The sequence below is a fragment of the Syngnathus scovelli genome, chromosome 8 (genome assembly GCF_024217435.2).
Source record: "Syngnathus scovelli strain Florida chromosome 8, RoL_Ssco_1.2, whole genome shotgun sequence".
In the NCBI taxonomy this organism is placed as follows: domain Eukaryota; kingdom Metazoa; phylum Chordata; class Actinopteri; order Syngnathiformes; family Syngnathidae; genus Syngnathus; species Syngnathus scovelli.
In genome coordinates this window covers 12,039,756-12,052,302 of record NC_090854.1, presented here as the reverse complement: position 1 = coordinate 12,052,302, position 12,547 = coordinate 12,039,756, and the positions used below count along the sequence as shown (strand labels likewise).

General features: G+C 40.3%; 2 protein-coding genes and 1 long non-coding RNA gene across 3 annotated transcripts in view; 1 reads left to right on the top strand and 2 right to left on the bottom strand.

Annotated features, from left to right (window-relative positions):
• LOC137840502 (uncharacterized) overlaps positions 1–12,547 on the top strand; it is a 36,013-nt gene that overhangs the window by 12,043 nt on the left and 11,423 nt on the right. The window lies entirely within an intron of this gene.
• On the bottom strand, positions 1,876–6,970 carry LOC137840496 (toll-like receptor 8). The gene is made up of 4 exons (XM_068651516.1): positions 3,920–6,970; positions 2,798–2,879; positions 2,311–2,421; positions 1,876–2,215 (listed from the first exon to the last, which is right to left on the bottom strand). The coding sequence occupies exons 1-4, from the start codon at positions 6,953–6,955 to the stop codon at positions 2,190–2,192; spliced, it is 3,255 nt and encodes a 1,084-aa protein (XP_068507617.1). The 5' UTR covers positions 6,956–6,970; the 3' UTR covers positions 1,876–2,189.
• tlr7 (toll-like receptor 7) lies at positions 8,050–12,450 on the bottom strand. The gene is made up of 2 exons (XM_049727997.2): positions 12,324–12,450; positions 8,050–11,574 (listed from the first exon to the last, which is right to left on the bottom strand). Exons 1-2 carry the CDS (start codon positions 12,336–12,338, stop codon positions 8,440–8,442), a joined length of 3,150 nt encoding a protein of 1,049 aa, XP_049583954.1. The 5' UTR covers positions 12,339–12,450; the 3' UTR covers positions 8,050–8,439.

Sequence of the window (12,547 nt, the reverse complement as noted above, 5' to 3'; positions counted from 1 at the left end):
AAAGATATAAACATACTAAAGATAATCCAGTAATGCAGCAATTGCCAGTATTTGACTTAAGTGGAGGGAGGCCTATGGAAAAACGATCCCAGCCTCCATTTGTACTATATACAAAGCCAATGTTTTGCTGGACTCACTCAGAGTATGTTTGGATTGCATTTACTTTTAAGAAAAGCAGCTTCTAAGCCATTTAAAGTCTTTTTTGGCTTTTTTTTTTTTTTTTTTTTACAAGTTGGAATGATTCAGGGCTTCGGAATTTTCCCCCCTTACTTAGCTAGTTCTAATGTTTCACATAACTCAAAGTCCCTTAGCTGATGTCCTTGCTATGCACTTTGTTACTACAAAAGCCACCAATGCAAGTAGGAGTTTTTTTTTTGTCCATTATGTTAAACAGATAGGAACAAAAATCTTGAATTAAACCAGATATAAAGCACAAGGAATGTTTTGGTCACGCAAACCCATTGGAGTGAGTGGATTGGAGCGCTTCACACCCTCAACTTTTGTGTTCGCCGATAACACAATAGCGGCAGATTTTTCCCACCAAGGGTTTGATAATGAAGACAAAGATGAATTGTTCTTTTTGTGGCGCAGCGTTAAAAAGCGACAGAATAGCTCAGTTTGGGATTTCAATCACAGTTTTGCAATATGCCGCAAATCTGGTTCGTCTTTCGTGCATAAATAAATGAATTGGATGTGTCAAATTGAATGCAGTTCAAAATTTTTCTGGCCACCATGTGAAATCCCGCTTTATAATATATATATTTATATCTTGGTGTCCTTAGTGTGCTGTTTCTTTGCAGTCATTTCCTTTGTATGTGTTTGTGTGACTTCCTGTTCCGTTCTGGCTGCCAGCCCCTCGTTTGCCATTCAAACAGCCTTCAAAAGTACAAAACAATTTTGATGAGCTCTGTTGTTGCTCCTGCTTCCTTGTTCTAATTTTATTCCACAAATTAAATTGAATAGGGGAATTTTGTTGTCTGTGCGGTTTAGAAAATTGCCTCATATTTTTTTTTAAGAAACATAGTTTATTAAACTACTATTAATTGGTGGTATAAAACTATTATTGTATGTTTGATGATTTGGAGCCGCACCCCCAACATGCCTCAACTCGAACAACCTACATTAGCTGTACTTGCGCAAAACCTAAAAACCCCGGACGGAAAGTTTCTTGCAATCAGCTGCCCTGCAAACCACCAATGTGTTTGATCTTCATAGAACTTTTATTCCTATTTTTATCATGGCGGTAAAGCTTCTAGTCGACTTGCTGTTTTTTGCAAATTAGCTGAGTAGTCAGTTTGGTGAGCACTGCTGTCCAGTTTGTTGTCAGTCCATATTTATACATTGCCATTAAGCTTTGTACTCAAAGAAAAGTTTCGGTAACTAAAATTGAGGTTGACAACTTCGATCTTATGATAAAGCTATGTGCCAATATATTTTAGATAAGAGTCGAGTTCACAGTTAGCACATTGCAGAATGTTTGTGGAGCTTGCAGCCATGACTACAGGATGGTGACAATTTTAGCTAGAAATGTAAAAATACACTTGTGCTCATACCATCACAATTCTGACTTTAGATGCAGTCCTCACGGGAACAAACAATGGAAATCTGTGTTGTTCCCATAAAACAGCCCAAGGCACAGCTGTTAAGAGGCCTGTTATAGTTACATCATCAGATGCATGCACATGATGCAGCTGTAACTTTGTCTCGAATAAATGTACCCTCCCCCCAAAAACATTGCAGAATACTTTGAAATTTCCTTCAAAGCTTTTCATGAAATTATGAGACCATTATCTTGCATAAAATCTGTTAATGAACTGTTTCCCTCTCATTTGCCTTGGAAGCATAAACCAAAAATTTGAATCAAATCCAGACACATCCTTTATATAGTTTTTTTAATCTGCATATTTAATAAACAGGTATTCCAGATTTACAAAAAAAATGATTTCTATGGGAGCATTTCCAGGCATTGCAGATTGGTGATGTGTAAACCAATCATCATAAGGTGTGGTTCTCTTCTTCCTACCCTAAGGAGATGCCTCCACAGAAAAAAAGAAAAGTGGACTCGTGTGAATAAGCCATTCCTTCACTGTGCCCAAAGGTGATTAGAGCCAAGTGACGTGATGGCGAGTCATTGCAGATAAGAGTTCAGCCGAAGGGCTCATGGAATGTACAGCACATTGGGTTGCTCTTTACGCCGACTTCTCCTGCTCGATGACTGCAAAAAAAAAAAGAGGGGGGAAAAAAAACATTGGCTCAACAATTGATGTGTAAACGAGATTTTAGTCTAATGGGGGAAAAAAGGTCACACACCCTCTTTGGTCGGCAGCGTGTTCTTCTCCTGGGTCTCGGTCTTTTTCAGTTTGGTCTTGTCAAAGGTTGTGACTTCGTCGATATTTGGTTTGTCACACATGGTGGCGTTTACTTGGGGGAAAAAAAAGAGAGAGGTTTCACTTCTAACAATCAAGATCTGGACAATCTAAGGAAGCAAATCATGTGACTTGAAGACCTCGAGTTGAAACGTATAGATGCGGAACCAACGCCCTTTATGGCCGCTACATAGCAAAAGCACGCTCTTAAAGCCCCTCCAAACTATACCGACACACGCACATCTCAAAACACGCATATCCTTCATCTTCTGCATAACTAACGGCGACTTCGAGCAAGCTTAAGATTAGATCGAAGACGCTTTTATGAAACTGATGTGCACAACGGATGCAACGCCATACATCCAAAATGGAACGCACAGAATTGAAGTAAAACGGACCCCCTTAAGGTTAAGAAAAAGATGCGAACTCACCAGCTGTAGCGCGAGGCAGCAGACAACACGTCAAATAGTGATAGGAGAAGTGCCCTAGACTTCCGCTAGTTTCCTTTAAATACTATGCAGTATGTAAATGAACCTTGACGTCACGACACGGCTCGTCTTAAAAAAAAAAAATGCAGTTATGATTTAATTCTGGAGTCAATACTCTCTCTAAACCCAAATGTACTCTCTATACCGTTTAGTTACGTATTTATTATTTATTTTACAGCAGCAGTCAAACATTTTTTTTTAATTCTCAGCTGTGCATTTCTATCCTCCTTTTGTCGGAATTAAATCAAAGATTGTGTTCTCTGCATTTGCATGAAAGGAAATGATGTTATTTCACGTCTAAATAAAATAGCGAATAGCGTTTGAGGTTGCCAAACATTCTTCAAATGAAAAGCGTAACATTAGCGACGCTGTGTGGTCAAATGGAGTAATGGCGGCGTATTATTAGTACATTTCATAGATTTTTAATTAATGTAGACACTAAACTTGACATTTACATAGTACATTTCATAGATTTTTAATTAATTTACTATACCCCAAATATATTATTTAAATTTATCCACTTAAAGTGGCTGACAATCACCCTACATTTGTATTGGTTGGTATTTACAGTGTACATTTATTGAGTACATTCTGTAATATATTTTTTAAAAGTAGGATTATTTTTCAATCTTTTTAACACTTGTTTTTTTTATACAAAATATGTAATTAGGGCATAAGTTACCCATACTTTTATAATTCATTTTCTTTCTAAAATAATCAGATACCTTTTACATGAATTCAATGGGTTGTATATATTCCCCTCCAAAATCTTTTTTTTTTTTTTTTTTTACCTACCTACTTATAATTTCCCATCAGTTATCCTTTTTTTCACCCAGTTCTTATGTAGGTATCACGTAAAGGAGACAGACTTGATGTGCAGGTATTTTAATTTATTTTGTAGCTATAATTCTGTTTTGAAAGGGTTTAAAAAAAAGGAAGAACAATTAGAACATTAGCAAGATAATTGCAAGGTATCAATAGTGTCTTCACAAAGCTGCCAACAATTCATATACCATTTCCTCGCTGTCATTGGAAAAAAAATGGCGCTCGAGAAGGACCGCATCACCTATTGGTAAAGTACATGGAGTAGGTCTTGTTGTACATGACCTGATTGTCCACCCTGATGACGTTGCGCAAGTTTTGCCAAAACCATGGCTCCGCGGCCGCTGTTTTAGGCCACTCCACCACACTTTTGCCACACAATCTCCTACGGAGCCGCAGGAAGTGGGAATGCTGCAGCACGGGCTCCAGCATCAGCAGCACGATCACGTCCACGTTCTCGTCTAGCAGCCGTTGATGGGCCAGGTACATGGCCAGCCGGAAGACCCCGGTCTTAACATAACCCTCCGTCAGGACAAACATGGTTTTGCGGCTCTGTCGGATGCTGTGAAGGAGATTATCCATCAGGGGCACTCCAGGAATCCAGTCCCTTTGCTCCAGACACAGAGGAAGATACTTTTCGCCTTCCTCTTCCAGCTTCACCCTTAAGTTCGTCATCACCCACTCGGAGACTTGTGGATCTTTTGTGTCGTAAGTCACGAAAGCGTCATAAAGATTGTGGCCCGAGTTCAGGGAGTGGTAGCCCATCAGTTTAGCTTTGGTGTAGTGTAGAATGTAGGAAGCGTCCCAGTAAAATAAGTGCGCACTCGTCACTACAAACATGAATCCAATGATGAAAGAACTTGAAAGCAACCAGAGAAAAAAAGCATGGCTGCCATTCACACACTGGTTGATGTCAAAATAAATGAGCGCGTGACCCTTCTGGTTTTCCGGCGCTTCGCATCTCACATCGGTTGTTAGTCGGGGGATGCGCACACCACTGGTTTCAATCCACAGAATGAAGTCTAACATGCGACAGGTGCACTGAAACGGGTTATCGGCCAAGTATAAGTTTAGTATCGGCGAGTCGGGGCCCCTTTGGAAGGTCGATTGATTAATGAGGCTCAGTTTGTTGGATCTCAGAGAGAGAGTCATGAGGCTTTTGGCGCCATTCAGAAAGCCATCATTTAACTGGAAAATGTTATTGTGACTCAGGTCCAGGTTGGTCAACGTGAACTGAACATTGCAGTCTATACCTGTAACATCCGATATGGCATTGAAGCTCAGGTCCAGACTTTGAAGCTGAACAAAATGACTTAGCTTGTCCCATCCGAAGCCTGTCAGCGAATTGTGACTTATACGTAACATGGTCAGGTTTTTGGGTAAATGTTCATAAATACAATCGGGAAGTTGGCTGATGTGATTGTCGGATATGTCCAATATGGTCAAATTGATTAGATTTTTGAAAAGTGTAACGTACGAGTAATCCCCTTCTTTCCATAGATGCCCGAGACGGTTGCCCTGAAACTGTAGTTCCGATAACGATTGACTATACAGTTCTTTTGTCGTCAACGTGGAAATGTAATTTTGACTCATGTTCAACACTCTCAGGACAGGCAAATTTCGTAAAAAGTTTAGATTGTGTGTTATACCGAAGGCTAGAAAGTAGTGAGAATTGTAACTTAAGTCCAGTACTTCTAAGTTTTTCAGTTCGTTGAAGGCATAGTCGTAAGCTAGATCGATCTTGTTGAATGACAAGTCCAGATACTTCAGCGTCGGGATGGAGGAGAACTCCGTGCCGTTAAGCGCTGACGAGAATCCGTTGGCTGAAAGGTTAAGACACGAGATGTTGCCGTAGCCTTCAAATTGCCGCGGGGAGATGAAGAACAAATTATTTGAGCTGAGGCTCAGTACTCGGCCGGAATCGTAGCACTGTTGTTTGATTAACTCGTGCGTTATCTCAAAGAGTTGCGGCTCGCGCGCCCTGATCTTTGAAACGGAATGGAGTCCCATACTTGAATGTTCCACACTTCTCACCTTCGTCGGATATAATCGGTTTTCAGCAAGGTTTATCATTTTCAGGTTTGACAATTTTTTAAATATGCTGGAATTGGACTGAATGATAAAGTTGGTCTGCAGGTTCAGCGCAGACAGGTTTTTCAGCTCGTACAGAGGTTTAAGTGACTCTGCTCTGAGTTCCTGGAATACTAAACCCTCTAAATGCAAAATTTGGAGTGACACTAAACTTGAGAAATACTTGGAAAGATGTACTGTCTGGGGATACTTCTGCAGTGCAAAGTTGAAAGACATATCTATTTTTTCGAGATTAGGGAGGTATTGAAAGAACGTAGCCTCCCCGGTGATTACTCTTAGCAAGAAATTAAATGAAATGAACAGTTGTTTAAGTTGTGTCAGATACTTGAACCAGGATGGGTTGATGAGGGTCAGTGAGTTTCCCGCCACACTCAAAATTTCTAGCTGGGTGAGGTCTTTAAAAGCATCTGCGTGGATGTAGAGGGACTCGTTTTGACAGGGAGCACAGGGATAAGGAGCGTTTTGACATCTCGGACAGTTCCCTCCCAAGCCGAGGATTTTTAATTGATTCATGCCACGGAAGTCATATTGCGATATGCGCTGGATTTGATTGGATGACAGGTCTAGCATGTGCAGTGATGAAGGCAGTCCTTTGGGAACTTCCGTTAGGTTGTCGAAGGACAGGTCCAAATTCTGCAGTTTGGTCATTGCTGCAAAAGTGCCTTCCGTGATGTTCAAACTGGTCCCGCAAATGTTCCAGTAGTAGCAATTCTTGGCTAGCAGTAGCTTGGTCACATTTGTCAGTCCGATAAGGCTGCTCTTATCCAAAGACAAAATCTTGTTACTGTTTAGCTCGAGATCATCCAAACCAAGAGGTAATGCGACGGGCACTGCCCTCAGGCGGTTGCTATTCAGCTGTAGCACACGCAGGTTGCTCAAATTTCTGAACGTATTGTCATCAATCTTCACAAATTGCTTCTTGTTTGCCCTGCTCAGGTTGATGTCAGTGAGATTCGTCAGAGTGGAAAAGGAAGAAGAAGGAACATGACTGATTTGATTGTCCGCTAAGTTCAGCGCTGTTGCGTTACTTGTTATGCCAGTTGGTATTTTTTGCAGTCTGCGCCCTTTGCAGTTAAATGAGACTCGTGAGTTATTCAGAGCCGTGACATCGCAAGGGAACTGGGGTAACATCCATTCTGGTTTGCTCGCCACAGGCCCAAAACAAGCACAGAGCAGCAGCAACTGCATCCAAGTTGGGGCAGTCTGTAGATGAACAACAAAATTAAGTCAACAAAAAGAGCTTGAACGAATTCCTGACCTTAGATTTCACCATATAATGAATACCTGTATGAGTAGTACTAAATTTATCCAGCAGACGCCAGTAGTGTCCGCCATTTTGTTGTGTTTTGCCTTTACTAACCTTCACGAGGGCTTAACAAATAGTTAAATGAAAAAAATTGAAGAATTGTAAAGTTCAAATTACAAATTAAATCTAAAACTACATATTTCCAACCTTTTAAATTGCAGTTATACATGTTTAAACATTTTAAGTGAAAAGAACAGTACTTCCCCTTGAACTACAGTGGCATATAGCAAGTGTGGCATAAATGAAACACACACAGTCGAACTTCCAAAACCATACGCAATCCGTTGAGAAAATATCTATATATATTTTTCTCCATAAGATTTTATTCAAGATTTTACGTTACGGTATGACTCTGAAAATAATACTTAGACTTGACCATGCAGCTGATAATACATTGATGATACATTTTTAACAATAAAATGAACAGGAGAGCATAGAAAGTAATGACAGCTGTACACTGACGTGATTGTCGCATTGCTATATGAGAAGCACTTTGTTTAGAGCTGCAGCAATTGTAAAATGCCCTATAAATAAAATTTGAATCGCACTGTATTTTAGTCAACACAGGAACTGATGCATGTGCCCCCCCGCCCCTCAAGATGAGATTTATTACAAAAAAGTCCAAGATTGCTAGAAGAACAAAAACAATTCAAATTTCTGCCCTTGTATAGCTTGGAGGAGACATTTAAAACTTGAAAATGTAATTAAATACATTTCGATTAGTTACACTCACCATTGCAAATGCTTCACCAATCTCTTTGAATTTCCAAATGCTTTAAAGTGGTGTAAAATCTGGAGTCGCGTAGAAAAAAGAAATGCTCCAACTATTTTTGGTATTTATTGAATAACCCGCATAGATGTCAAGCTTCAGACAGTTTCCTGCATTGAGCACAGACAAAGAATTGCAGAAGTGCATTTGTTTCTCACTTCCCTGTTTCATAAAATGTCGAATAAATGAGAAGTCATTCATGCATGCAAAGAAGCACTCATATGGCTTTATTTGGATTTTAATGTTCATAGAATGGTCACAGTAAATTATGCATCCTTGGCGGGTACATAGGAGTACTTAAGAATGCTATATGTGCCAAAACTTTTATCAGTCTAAGAAATAATTGTAAATGTTAAAATGGTAAATGCAGTTATACCTCACGTATTCACACACCAATGGGAATTGTAAAGTGAAATAATTTATTCCACGCTCAAACTGTCACAATTATAGTCTTTATTAAATAAATTGAAGTTGTTAGCAAGATTTGAACATTTTGAAGTGTCGTTTTAAGAGAAGTCAACCACTGAAGAGTAAATTGTTCAACTGACACACAATAGAGAAATAGCAGGAAGGTCATACTGGTCATACTGGTCTGTTTTAGAGTGTTTCTTTGAAGAGACTGTTGTATTGCTTGTGGCCTTCAGTGGCCAAAACGCTTCTCAGGCTGAACCAGAAGTACGGCTGAGCCTGAGGGTTTGTTGGCCACTCGAGAACGGAGCGTTTGTACAACAGTTTACGTAATCTAAGGTACTTGGAATTACAAGGCACTTTCTCCAAGAGGATCAAGACAATAACATCCTTTTTTTCATCCATTAACCTTTGCTGGGCCATGTAAAAAGCAGTTTTGAAGTTCCCGCTTTTGATGTATTTATTGGTGAGAATAAAAACGGTCCTCTTGCTTTTTTGGATGCTCTGCGAGAGGTTGTCAATCAGAGGGTAGCCAGGAATCCAGTCTCTCTCCTCGAGACACAAAGTCAACCTGCGATCTCCTCGCTTCTCCAGATGGACACACATTTCCTTTGTAAGCCATTCGAACACAGCAGGATCTTCTTTGTCGTAACACACAAAGGCATCAAAGAGAGCATTCTGAGAGTAAAGGCGGCTGTAGCCCTTCAGCTTAGCCCGGCAGAAATGGTAGATGTACCAGACGTCCCACAGGAAGAGATGACTGGAGATGCACAGGATGAGGAAGCTCAGTACCAGGGAAGCATTGAGCATGTAGAGAATGATGGCCAAGTCATTGTGTTGGCAGGCCAGCGGGTCAAACGAGATCACGGGCTGACCTCGTTGTTTCTCCGGAGAGGCGCAGGTCACGTCCGTGGCCAGTTTAGGGATGGGCACTTTGGTGCTGTTCAGCCACGTGACAAAAGAAGTCACATTGCAAGTGCACACAAAATCATTGTTGTGCAAAAGCAGCTCATCCATCTGATTGACGACGTCCTCCGGAAAACTCGATTGTTCGATGTGTCGAATGTTGTTAAAGCTAATGTCTAAATATTTCAGGTTATGAGCGTCCTTGAGGAAATTTGGGGTGAGGGTCAAAATTCGGTTTTTCCTTAAGATGAGCCTTTGGAGAGATCTGGTACAATTTGAGAGCATGTTGGGAACAGTCGATAAACTGTTTCCGCTGAGATCTAAAATTTTCAGCTCTTGTATAAGTTGTAATTTTCCCCAAAGAAACGATTTCAGTCGGTTGTTTTTGATGTAGAGCTCCGAAAGCTTTTCCGGCAGACCGCTGAACACTTGATACGGGATAAAATTGAGATTGTTTTGAGAAATGTCCAGTGCCCTCAGGTTAAACAGTTTCTTGAAGTAATTGACAAATCTGATGTTTCCGTCTCTCCATAATAAATCGAGTCGGTTATCTCTGAACTCGAGAATTTCCAAAGAATCACTCTCCATCTCAGTGTTTGTCGAAATCCAAATCTTGTTGTGGTTCATGCGTAGCTCTGTCAGTTTTTTGAGATTCTTTGTGAAGTTCAGCATGTGAGTAACGCCCTCAGATTCAAAATAATGGTTGTTGTAGCTAATATCAAGGACTTCGAGATTTTTCAGCTCTTGAAAGGCGGTGGAGTAGCGCAGGTCCAGACGATTAAACGTGAAGTCTAAATATCTTAGATGAGTCAGGTAGGTAAATTCCGTGCCATTCAGACTTTGGCTCATTGCATTTCCAGAGAGATTAAGGCACCGAAGCTCGGACAGATTTAAAAAGCCCGCATGCAAGAAAAAAATGTTATTTCTGCTTATATCCAACATTTTGCCGTACTTAATGCATTCCTTTTTGGCAAATGACTCAGGAGGTCCAAATTCTTTATTTTTATTTTCGCACCTGCGTGCTTCTTCATCATATCGGAAGTACTGCGTTTCTTGCAATTGCTTTTTTTGGTAGTCTAGCATTTGAGGCCAGCGTAATGGCATCACCTTTCTTCCGACGGCCTTTTCCTCTTCGGACAAGGCCGATATTTTGTTGTCGGAGAGGCTGACCATTTTGTAGCTGGGCAAGCCCATTAAGATACTAAGGTTGGTATTTTTAATAAAGTTTGTACCGAGGTCTACGACTTCTAAATGCTGTAGAGACTTTAATGGAGCAATGCCCTCCGGTTTCAGCTGCTGGAACACAAAGCCTTTTATACGAAGGATTCTAAGGGACTTTAGTTGGGAAAACTGTTGACTCAAAGTTAGAGTTTGGGGATATTGCTCGAGCATATAGTTAAATGAAAGGTCCAATTCCTCTAGACTGCCTAGAAAATGTGGGAAGTCTGTAATTTCTATCTCTTTCCCTAAATTGTTAGAAGATAGATCAAGGACTCTCAGGTGTCTTGTGGCGTTGAACCATTCAGGCATCACGAATCTCAAAGAGTTACTGTGCAGTTTGAGAACCCGGAGTTTCGTCAACATTTTAAAAGCTGACTTGCTTATTTGGAGCGGGGACCCATTTGGGCAAGGGGTACACGGGAAGGGAACATTGTGACATCGGGGACAGTTTCCGCTTATGTCGAGGAGCTCCAAGTTTGTTAGGTTTTGGAAATCCTCTTCTGTGACCGCTTCTATTTTATTGTTGTACAGATACAACTTCTTCAGACTTGGAGGCAGATGATGCGGAATAAAAGATAAGTTGTTTGATTTCAGAGACAACAGAGTTAAATTGTGAAGCTGTAAAAAGGTGCCATCTTCAATATAATAGGAAACGTTGCACGGATTTCGGTAGTAGCAGTTTTGACCCAGATAAAGTGTCTCAACATTTTTGATGGTGGAGAAATTTGCTTTAAAAATCTGATAGATGTGATTGACTTCTAAGCTCAACAGGACGAGATCCAAAGGCAGTCCTTCAGGGATACTTCCAAGTTGGTTTCCATCTAGATATAGCGCTCGTAGTTTCCGGAGGCTGGCGAACGTATTTTCCTCTATCGTCAAACTCTTGGTGCAGATGTTGTCTTTGGATCCGATTTTAATGGGCATGCAGTTGCACCTCATGTCAAGCTCAGTCAGGTTGTCCAAGCCGCGAAAGGAGGTCGAGTTCAACTCAGGTATGTGGTTGATGGTGAGCGTCAGATTGGTGGTGTCGCTTGGAATGCCCGGCGGGATGTGTTTGAGGTTTCTCGAGCCGCAATCCACCAGCACCACGCTCCTGTTGTCAAACTCACTCACATCGCATTTCAGAGTTTTGGGGTAGTAGGTGATAGCTGCCCGTTTGGAAGGACAGCAGAAAAGTCCGAGGAGTGCTATGCACATCTGTAAGGAAGCACACAATGTCTTCAGAGAAATCTGTGCCAGAGGAAGGGTCGTATGACAGGCCTCTGTTAGGCCAATGTACAAAATCGAATGAGGCCTAATAGCAGTGGTAGCTGGTCAATAGTGGAAAAATGAAATTATCTGTATGTATTTTTAGATGGTAGAATAAATAATATAGGTAGAAATGAGTAGAATTCATATATCTCGGAAAGAGATAGAACATCAACAATAGATTCATACATCTATCTGTCTGCCCGTTCATCCGCATATTAACCCCCGGTGAAAGCTACTCCAGTGGTTACAGCCTATTTGAGATTTTCTTTTGAATGCATTATATATTATATGATAGCATATTAATAAACACATACTGAGAAAGTACATTTTTAAAATTTATTTTAATAATTAGCATTTTTCTTCAGGTACATGTTTTATGCCCAAATAGTCATACAATTTGGAATTGCTGTAGAGTAAATAAAGGTTTTGTAAGGGTAGCCATAATGTTGTCATTGTTCATCACCAATATTTAGTTGAATACTGTGAGTAACCAAAACATTATAAACAGCTTTTCTTATGACTACAGTCCAAGACACTTAGTGCCAGCCAAAACTAAACATTATTATTTGATGAAGGCAGAACTTTTCTTTGTTGACTTTTCAGTATCTAACCTTCCACAACAATTTACCTGACCTTGCCACTACTTCTTAATCTGAATATTTTACATGGCAAAATTAAGAATAAACGTTACTTACCAGCTGAAAGAACATGATGCACACAAGAGATTCTAATGCAAAAGTGACTGAGAGATGAAAGTTGCAGGTGCTTAAACACCAACTGTACGCAGGAATCACTTCCTTATATGATCACATGCACGCATTTTTCACATTGAACCTTTAACATGACTTAATTTACTGACATATATATGTATATATATATCATAGTTGACAGCTAAATATATGTTTATATATATATATAT

Excerpts from the sequence above, each read along its gene's own strand:
- LOC137840496 (XM_068651516.1), bottom strand. The coding sequence starts at position 6,955 with ATGCAGTTGCTGCTGCTCTGTGCTTGTTTTGGGCCTGTGGCGAGCAAA. Across the intron at positions 2,880-3,919 it reads CCATGTACTTTACCAATAGG|TATTTAAAGGAAACTAGCGG; the intron begins TGATGCGGTCCT and ends CATACTGCATAG. Across the intron at positions 2,216-2,310 it reads CACGCTGCCGACCAAAGAGG|TCATCGAGCAGGAGAAGTCG; the intron begins GTGTGTGACCTT and ends TTTTTTTTGCAG.